The sequence below is a fragment of the Hyposmocoma kahamanoa genome, unplaced genomic scaffold, assembly GCF_003589595.1.
Source record: "Hyposmocoma kahamanoa isolate Upper Pololo Valley unplaced genomic scaffold, ASM358959v1 88, whole genome shotgun sequence".
Lineage (NCBI taxonomy): Eukaryota > Metazoa > Arthropoda > Insecta > Lepidoptera > Cosmopterigidae > Hyposmocoma > Hyposmocoma kahamanoa.
The window spans coordinates 10,610,619-10,621,108 of record NW_020654466.1 but is presented as its reverse complement, the minus strand read 5'-3'; the positions used below and the strand labels follow the sequence as shown (position 1 = coordinate 10,621,108).

General features: G+C 37.9%; 2 protein-coding genes across 2 annotated transcripts in view; one reads left to right on the top strand and one right to left on the bottom strand.

Annotated features, from left to right (window-relative positions):
• The window catches only part of LOC113235931, a 15,683-nt gene extending 13,920 nt beyond the window's left edge, over nucleotides 1-1,763 (bottom strand). The window contains exon 1 of the mRNA XM_026471851.1: nucleotides 1,623-1,763. Coding sequence (XP_026327636.1) covers nucleotides 1,623-1,763 — 141 coding nt within the window. The remainder of the gene's footprint in view (nucleotides 1-1,622) is intronic.
• Nucleotides 1,764-5,836: 4,073 nt separating this feature from the next.
• LOC113235930 overlaps nucleotides 5,837-10,490 on the top strand; it is a 12,993-nt gene continuing 8,339 nt past the window's right edge. The window contains exons 1-2 of the mRNA XM_026471850.1: nucleotides 5,837-5,900; nucleotides 6,687-6,819. Of these exons, the coding sequence (XP_026327635.1) occupies nucleotides 5,837-5,900; nucleotides 6,687-6,819 (197 nt within the window). The remainder of the gene's footprint in view (nucleotides 5,901-6,686; nucleotides 6,820-10,490) is intronic.

The window sequence follows — 10,490 nt, the reverse complement described above, 5'->3', positions numbered from 1 at the left end:
ACCGCCTAGCTACCTCGTATATCTTTGGTTGAAACCATCACACCGTTACACAGCCCCGCTACGCATCCTCGTTGCCATTGCCCTTTAAATTGGAAGCTATGCCCGGACAAAACCGCAGAACACTGCGACTGGCATTTCCGGCACTAGCCCGGAGAGCTAGTAGAGGATAATTTAGATATCCTCCGGTCCCTTCAGCCGCTTAGGTTATTGGGAACTGGAGAGACATCGTTTTTCGGCATCGGGAAGTGAGCATGCCTTACAGCTCCGTTAACATTGAGTAGATTTGGTAGTGAACTCAGTCGACGGCTTTGCAGTCGCAACCACTAATTGTGCAATACGCAACGGGAAGTGAGCGTGGCTACAGCTCCGGTACCTACCTGGAAAATAGGGAGGGTACTGTACGTGCACCCGGGGCGGCTCACCTGAGGCACTAGCCTGTCGAAGAACCGGATAAAGTCAAATGACGGAGGTCTGTGACAACCCTGTACACTGGTAGATCTGGGGTCAGAACCTAAACTTATAAGGATCCTGTGCGCGCACAGGTTATAGCGCCCTTCTCGGATACCCTAAGGGTCGGTAGGGAGGGTCACTATAATCAAAACCAATGTAAAAGTATATGGGGCTGTCGAATTCTGCCTCCTAAGATACAGGATTCCCTAGTTTAAAAGGCAGGATAATCTTGTGACTGTATAATTTCGGCTTCTAAAAATATTGTAACCAATTTATTACTTGTGATTTAGAAACAAACATTAAAAAAATTGTATACGTGAAATTTTAAAACTGTCCTATTTAAGTTTAAGCTTAAAATACTTATCGGCTTATTTCGTTAGCAGAATCTTCAAACCTCTTTCCTCAAAAGTCGTCGTTTTGCAGATACGGACAAAAAGGAATCGTTAAAAATGTATACCTATCCTGTAGTGTCGTTGGAAATATATTTTCAAGATGTCATTAGATCCATGTATGTTATGTCTAAATCGATGCTGGGCATCTCTCCTTTTCTTTTTGAACAATGATAATTATTACTGAGATTTACGAATTAAACCACAATTAACCTAATCAACTAACACATATATAATATTTGTACGTAGTAAATAAATAAATTGCCGCCGCTGCGATTGACTCCACGTCCATCTTCGCCCTCGACAATCTGACGAATGAACACAGCCATCGTGTGGATAACGCCACAATAATGGCGGCCACCACGTGACATCGAGATGGCCATTGTGATGGCCCATCGTGTAGAGGGGGCGTAACACGTATACCTATGCACGGTCTGTGAGACCGAAAGGTCGAAAGCCATCTCGTTTTAGATTTTTAGTATGTTGTTTAGTAAAATATCATAGTAAAATTATTAAATATACTAAAAGGAAATGTATAAAATTATATCAAGCAAAGTTTTATACAAAATATTTTTTTTTATTAGGTACGTTACATTATTTCTAAAAGCCACTAAAACTTGAACAAAAATATACTTTTTATAGTTTCAAAATAAAAGAAACTCTGAAATGTAAAATACATACATATAACTTGCTCAAAAATACTTCTTGGTGTTACCGATGAGCATTTTTGTTCCACTTCATTTGACTATCTTTGTAGGTAGTAGACTACAAACTTTTCCTCACTTTCAGGAATATCTCCTGCAATTTGTCATTTCTTACTTGCTGCATTTCTATATCAACCTCAAAATCACTCTTGTTTTCGCCCTCATTGATAGAATCACAATTATCCTCTTCCAAAAACCATCTCATGCGATCCTCATACATACTAAGGCTTCAAAATATAACTTAAAATAATTTACAAATATAATACATAATGGAAGCTCAATGATAATTAAAAATAATACATAACTATAGAAATTACTGACAATATTAATTGCCTGAAACTGTAACAAATATCGGTCGGTCGGAAATATACGTGTCGGTCTCAGGGATTGGTCGGGTACCGAGTCGTGTACGGGTAGATGTGTTATATGCACCACGAATACTCCTGTTACACTGAAATGAAGTTAGCCATGAACCATGCAGCTAGCAGTGAACACACGTTTCAGAAAAAACACGGCAAACGATAATCGTCGGCGAGTATATGAAGGTAATAAGGAAGGTATAAAGACTTTTTTGTAGTAGCGCCATCTGTGAGAGATCTATTTCTTCACTCAGCCAGGTACCATTAATAATTGTAATTAAGTTTATTTGTTGTCTGAAGGTTTCATCACCATGGTATTCAATTATTTGTTATAAGACGTTGGTTAGAATCCAGCGACTTGAAGGATTTTTTCTTATTAATCAAATTTTTTGTATTAATAATAATAAAAAAATTAAAATTAATAATTACAAAAAATTATTCAAGAACATCGTGGTGAAACATCCTGAAATTCAATAAACTTAAATACACATAATTTGTTTAGCTCGCCATTTTTGCGGTCGAAGTCAAAATTTAGTACATCAATCTCAGCCTAAGTGAGTTTCAGAAATAGCATTTTATGTTTTTATGTGTCACAATTATATATCAAAGTTTAAAAAGTTAAGCAGTTATTGTAAACAAAATAAAGTTGATATAGACTATGATAAAGCTAGATTACGTAACGAATGTATAATAATTTCTTATATTTAATATTATGAAATACAAATTATGTAACTATAATATAAATACTTAGCAATTATTCATACCCTTCTAGGCCAATAATGGCCTTAAAATGTTTGTAGCATCTGTTCTGTATAAGAAGAGCAACAACATTTTTGAAAAGAATCTCCATCCTGGTTCGAAGACCGTGAATCCATTTTGATATGATACATTGAAAAGATTACTGTATGATGGCAATGATCTTATATTTAAACAAAAAAAAGGATGATAGGTAATTTTTCTACGGGTCTCCTTTTCAACAGTATTAAAACCATAGACAGAATAGTATTTGAAAATTCCATAGTCTAAGATTTCCGTAGTGGCCGTCATTATGGATATGAAGCGGAAATAATAATTGTAAAGTGTATTGTAAATCCATGGTAACTAGTTACAAATTGCAAATAATGCGATTTAATTTCAAATTGCCTTTATTACTTTCGGAAAAGTGCTATAAATTGAAAGCGATGCCAGTAGGTTTATAATATCGGCTCGCTTTTAAAAAGATCCCTGCAAAATTGTTTGTATTACTAATATTGTACAAGTCTGCAGCATTATACTAATCAATTGTCAATAAAAAAAAACAATAAATTTGTATGTCCATGGCACTCGCGATACAGGGTTTCCCTAGTGCAGGGCTCTCATAGTGTGCGTTAAAAATCATTTAGTAAGTATGTCCTTTATCACGACACGACAAACTATATTGTTGCACAATTGTTGCTCTACGCCTAATATCAATGATATTATATCATGTCCAATGAAATAATCTTTGTCTATTTGAAGGTTAAGATAATAAGAAAGAGATATCCATTTCTACCACAGCATAATAAGACAAGTATGGTAACTCTATAGAAACTTAGTTACGAGGCTTATATGTGTGCTCGCCTTTCGCGCGCCGTGTACACACCCTTTGCGCGCCGTGTACACATCCTTCGCGCGCCGTGTACACATCCTTCGTGCGCCGTGCACACACCCTTCGCGCGCCGTGTACACATGGCATGCGCGCGCACGTACAAGCCTCGCTGCTACTTTTTTTTACAATACTTAGCGACGAGACGAATAAGTCGTGTGCCTGGTGTGGTAAGCGACACGCCTACCCCTGAGTCAAAGATCTGAGGGGCACTGCCACTGTGCCCGATATTCTAAGACATAAGTTGACAAGTCCCATGTGCCTGTAATTCCACCAGCTAATACTAATGCTCTCATTACTGCTTGGCCGCAGAAATAGGTAAGGTTAAGGCAGTACTTCCCTGGACGAACTCTTTCACAAGACGCTTTACTGCTACTTAACCTTTGTAACCGTTTGTATGGAGTTACCATACCTGTCTTTATTCTACTTTGTACAATCAGCGTCAAAATTACCTGGGCGTTCAACCTAACCAAAAGTACCCGAACATTTTATATAAATCAATCTCATGGCAAAGACAAGTTTATCTGTACTTTTATTTGTTTTCAAATGAATTTCAGTTCCAAACAAAATTGCGTTTAGATAATTTTAGTGCTGATATTATCAGAAAAAATGTTATTATAACAAAATGTGTATGAAATCGATGCCTAAATTCGAGAAGTTTATTCTATACTTTAAAAAATCTTTATTCGGCGGCCCTTGCGATTTTGTCGCCTTATAAATAACTTGGTTTCACACTTCATAAAAGTGATAGAACAAAAGTTGTTAGTACTGGTGTCCAAAAAAAGCTCATACGCTATGGCGACAACTTTATCCTCCTGGGGTTCCGTGTACATCAAAATGTACAGATGACAGCATATCGAGCTACACATTGACGGATCTTGTTGCATTGCACTGAAGGTGATATTAGAACTAAAGTGCTAAAAAGCTTGATGTGGTGTTGACTATACATAATATGTGAAGTTATTCAGACCCAGACAACATTATTCCTATGTTCACGTATACGCCTAGTGTACACATTATAATAACAAAATATCGCATTCATATTTTACACTATTATTATATTCTATACCATACGTTACCAAGAAGAAATATTTTTTTCGTACAAAACTGATGGTATATTTGCATATTTATATTTGGAGTACTTACATTTCATATACATTGGCCGTTTAATGCTTTGATTGAGATTATAGACATCCTGTGTAGGCAATTCTTGTAACTTTCCTTACAAATTATATTTATATTTAAGGTGGATGAAAAAAGCAATCCTATGAGATTAAACGTGACAACATGTGTGGCATATTCAAATGTTTAGGTTGGATGCTTGATTTCATTACCAGGTAAAGCTTTAAATAAGTACTATATTACGTATTCTATATTATAACGGACACCTGCAAGCTCATATTCATTAGAGTTTGCGCAATTATTTCTGTAGGTTTCATTTCTTCAAATAGATGATTGTACAAGCACTCCTGTGCGGTGGCACGACTGTGGCGCGGCAGTCGCACATGTGTAGCGCTTCAGTAATTTTGAGTTCACTAATTGTCACTGCTAAAAAGTTTGCAGCGACAATCAGTGGAATTGAGAATTGTCCCGGAATTTTTCGTTTAGTCTTGTGTCCAGTAATTAGACTTTACTGTTCCGGATTCCAAACACTTAGAAGTTGTTTTTACAAACTCAAGTCAATTTGGCACCTAAGCATAGGATAATAAGACAAGTATGGTACTTTTTACAAACGAAGCAGCATAATAACGAAAGGCGCATGTAACGACCAGCGCTATGCAACGCGAGTGCATCGCAAATTATGTGTGCGTCCGTACACGGCAAGCGTCGGGCGCGCACACATATAAATCGCACTGTTGTGTATGAATGGAGTTACCTTGCCTGTTTTATTATACTATGACTTAAGGTTTTTTTACCTCTCAACTATAAATTTATATAATCATCAAAAAGTAGTAGTTATCATTCATACCTTTCTAGGCTGTACACTACCGCATTCGTAAATTATAGAATAAAATAAATTATTGTCTAGGCTAGCAAAATACGTAAGGACGATTTTTTAATTGGTGTTGATAAATTCGAGTTCAAACTATATACATACTTTTAGTCTATTTACCATGCACCGATGCTTTGTTTTTTTTCTAAATAGCGTGGTATTCTTGCTAGTGGTGAATATCGACACATTGTTATCAAAATTTTAAACATTTCTGGTTTCAAAGAAACCTTTAACTAAGTTAATTTGGTATTTAATTTTAACCTTTAAATCAACCTTTAATTTTAATGCAAAATAATAATGCCTTGAGTTAGTGCTCAATGTTCAAAGATTCGCATACATGCAACCATCTGTTCGGCGCAGCCGCACTGTCTGAAACCAACCGTAATATAACCAGCTTTAACAAATCTAGTTTCTCCTTCTATTTTTGCAGTTTGTGGTCTTTAGTAATGAGTTGCTGCATTATTGGTGCTATCTCTATGTTATGTATTATTGGAGCAGTATCAGGAGTTTCGATCGGTTACAATTATGCTATTACTGAATACCAAGAAACAAAGGGTTAGCATTTATATTACTCAATACTACGGGATATCTCATTAAAAAAAAATTATATTTGTAGTCATTGCATGCCACACAAAATCTCTCCAAAGACAAATAATATCATCAATATTATTAGGTCTGTGTGGTTGTTTACAGTTTAAATCCTCTATAAAGAAAATCAAGTCAAGGGGGATGCCCTCGTATATGGAATTTCGATAGTGTCATTTGAATACTTATCCTTATTAGTAATTGGACTGTGAATTATCGTATTTTTTCAAAGTTAGCCTCTTGTATTTGTTTTTAATGTACTTCACGTTTGTCACGTCCAAAGCCACTAAACTCGCCATTCTGTCGTTAACTTTCATAATAATACACGACGCTGCGCCAACTTTCTTTTTTATTCGGTCGAATTAATAATCTCATATCTCTCAGGCTTCGTTATCGACGTTTACCTTCTAATTGTCTTTTTATAACAAATTTCACATACCGAGCACTGAGCAGTGCGGCGGAACTTCGAAGTGTCTTGCGTATTCAAACGTACGCGGTTGACAGTCTTGTCAATTTTATATGGAAATCTTATCGATATCTATTGGATAGACGATTGCTATGAATTTTCTGCTATTTTTCCAGGACAATTGGATTCAAATATAACTTTGTACATTAAGCGAGGTGTATTCGACGATGAAAAGGATGATACTGATCAAGATATAATGCGACGTACTATGCCACCAATAAATGCTGCCAGAGAAAAGTGTAAGAGTTGGTAACGAGTCAACAATATTTAACAGTACTAATATAATACACCAAAAGTAATTCACCTTAACATAGGTACATACACAAATAATAATAACGCACACACTCATAGCCCCGCACTAGGGAAACCCTGTGCCACGGGTCCATTGAACACAAACAACCACAAATTACACCCAAACTCACGAGAGAAATAAATTGTACTTAATAATTATACATGTATAAATAATATATGTTTACAATGCAATATATATTATTCAGATTTACGCAGTAGAGCTCCTTGTGATAGAGTTCGTTCTGGGAAGTACTGCCACTTTATCTATATCCCTACTTACTTACCTATAGCCCGGGAATCGAACCGGGCCCTCGGCGTGGCAGTCTGCATGGTAACCGTTCGGCCACGAAGGCAATTGAATGTAATTATGACACAATTCGAAGTCACGGTAAAATTATATCACACTAGGTTCTTTATTTGCCTTCGTTATATTTTCTTGTTGCGTTTATTATTATGTAATATTAAATACACAAATCAGGTTCAATTTTTTACAACTAATTTATCGATATGGAACTTTTGGTTTTAGTAGCAGTAGTGCTTCTTGTGAATGAGTTCGTTCAGGGTAGTAATGTCACCTTACCTATTTCTGCCGCCAAGCAGTAATGTGAGTATTCCTGTTTTGAAGGGTAAGGGTGCTGGTGAAATTACAGGCACATGTGACTTGTCAACTTATGCCTCAGGGTGAAGGGCGCAGTGGCAGTGCCCCTCAGATCTTTGAGTTTTAAAGCTCTGCGGGGCACTGCAACTGCTATGGACAGACATGTTGCTTAACATTAAGCCCGCGACATGTTCGCCCCTTAACTCGATTTATAAAAAAAAAACAAGAAACAATATCAAGGAGAATTAAGGCGAATTACAATAGCTGCCATTATAGTTCCGGTGCGATGCACGCTCAGATTCGGACGTGCTCACACAGTAAGAATTATATTAATTCGCGATCCGCGCGGTAATGACCGCTACGCGTAATTGACTATGGGTTCCCAACAACTCATAGCCAATGAACTGCTGGCGTTCATACAACACGCCATCGACACTATGGACGAGGTCAGCATCATGCAGATCTGCAAATCAAACTTTAAAGAAGATGAGATTTGCAGTGGCAAGGCGCTGCTTTTCCGTGTGCTTGGCAAGGCCGAGCAGATGCCATCTCGCCGGAGGGATGGAGGAACGAAGAGCATCCAGGACATTATAACGATGTTAAAGGAAACCGACCCAGACGACGTGCCTGCTTTCGTGGCAAAGGAGCTGCACAAGCTGCCCCCTGTCACGTTCGACCATGTCGATGTCACTAGGCTGCTTAAGGACATCACATCCCTGAAAGCAAGTCTGGCCGAAGTTCAATGTAAATTGGAGGCTTCGGATAACACCATCTGTGAGTTACGTGCCCAAGTTGTATTACTGAGTAGTGCAACTTCGGTAAGTAGGTCACCCGAGGCCTGTAACGTGAATACTCGTCGCGGGGCACATAATGCATCTATCGGCAGTTTTGAGTCGGCCCATACGGATGCGTCACCGACCGCTGTCGCTGAGCGCGATTCCCCGCGCCCCGCCCCTCGATTGTCCGCTCCGGCGGAGACGTCACGCGTAAACACGTTGACCCCTCCACGTGATTACGCCGCTGTCGCAGCTGTTAACCGACCCGTTGCTCCACAACCACAAGCCAGGCAGCTATCAACGAAGGGGATGAAAAAACCTCGTGTACCTGTCTCTGAAGTTGCAAAACCACAGAGGCAGACGGACCGGTGCGACGATGACGGCTTCACAAAGGTGGAGAAGAAGAAGAGGAAGCCCACCAGCCGTAACCTGTGCGGCACTGCACCGACAGGGTCCAACTTTTTGCTGCGTCCGGCAATCCCGACAACGCTGCTGTACCTGTCACGCCTGCATTACTCCACGAAGTCTGAGGAGATAGTGGAGTACATCAGGTTGAAATCCAAATACACCCTGAGGGTCGAGCGGTTGGAGTCTCGCCACTACGTGAACTTTAATTCGTTTGTGGTGAGAGTGCCGACCGAACATCTGTCGACCTTCATGAAGGAGGAATTCTGGCCGAAGGGTGTCCTATACCGGCGATTCCGTGGCCGGTTGCCTGACACCAGATGGCGCCACACGTCGCCGACAACCTAAATACGTGTTAAATTAGTAATTAGTGTTATTTTATATTGTTATGTATGTTAGTCTGTAAGGTATGTATCTATGGGTCTCAGTAACCTGAATATAAATAAAGAAATAAAAGAAAAAAATGAAAAAAAAATAGTTGAAAAGCAATTTCTTTCATACAACCTTTGGCTAAACGAGAAACTGATAATTATAGATAATATAAAGTAATTACAAAACACAAAACACACCTACGCAAATTATTGTATTATTATAGCGGGAGTGTTATAAGATAATAAAATAATAATAAAAAACTAAAAACAACGCCGATAAACGACTTTTGCGCCTTTTATTAGAATCTTATGAAGCAGTATAAAAGATCAAATACATTGTTAATTAAAATTTACCTCTTTAAAACAATGAAGCGGGGTGCTAAAATTTTATGGGCAAAATTCAATTCCCTTTTGCTATTATTCTAAAACGTGTAATACTCTTCCACATTGACCTTATAGCACTCATCAAAAGGTCATTGCTATTCAAAGCAAATGAATCTGGTATCTGGGTTTTCAGGTTAATTTTCTCTACATAATGTCGATGGAAATGTTTATTCTTTAAATATTCTAAGATATTACCTAACATTCTAATAGCGTATCCTCAAAATTATTATTTAACATTTCGCTATAATGTAACTCAAATACACGAATGAACTTCTCGAAATTACTTTTGATCTGTGTGTGCCCCAACCAAGAACTATTCTAAATTACTTTTGGTCTATGTGTGACCCAAAGTGAAATTCCATTGCTTTGGTACCCAGTACACGGAATTGCCGTTACATTATTATGATTGTTATTGTTCAAAACGCATCATAAAAGGTTTTGTTTTATAAAACATAAGTGACGATAAGCTCGACGATGAAGCATAATGCCCAACTACATAATGCCTATTTACTCTTGTCTTGAAAAGGCCCTAATTATAACGTTCAGGAAATAAGCCTGCAGGCAGGGAATGTCATTCCATAGCCGTTCGTCATATAAATGTGGAAGTGTTAAATTATTGTTTTTTTACTATTTTAATTTGGCATGAATTTACTTAAATGATCACTTTCAGACAGACGAAACCATCTAAACGGTCATCTTTTTTAATGATTGATCTCTATTTCTCAGAGATATAAAATAAATTAAATCAATGGATCTTTTAATCTGTTCTGAGCTACGCAAAAATTTTTGATTTGTATAAATTAGCTTTGATAGTTTGATGTGACAAACGATAACTTTATTCTTGTCATTAAATATATATAGTAGCAGGTAGATAAATAAAAAAAGTAAGATAATTTATAAATACAAAATTTCGAGGGCCTTACCCTGGGGCAACGTGCCCAGAAGGCTGGCAACGTGCCCAGAAGGCTGGCAACATTTCCGCTTTGAATTGCTAAACTTATTCTTTGGCGGAAATAACTGCCAGTCTTGTGGTCATCGGAGACTTCTACGAGGGGAAACTTCTAATAGAAGTTTCGCCTGCGGCCCCCAGGGACC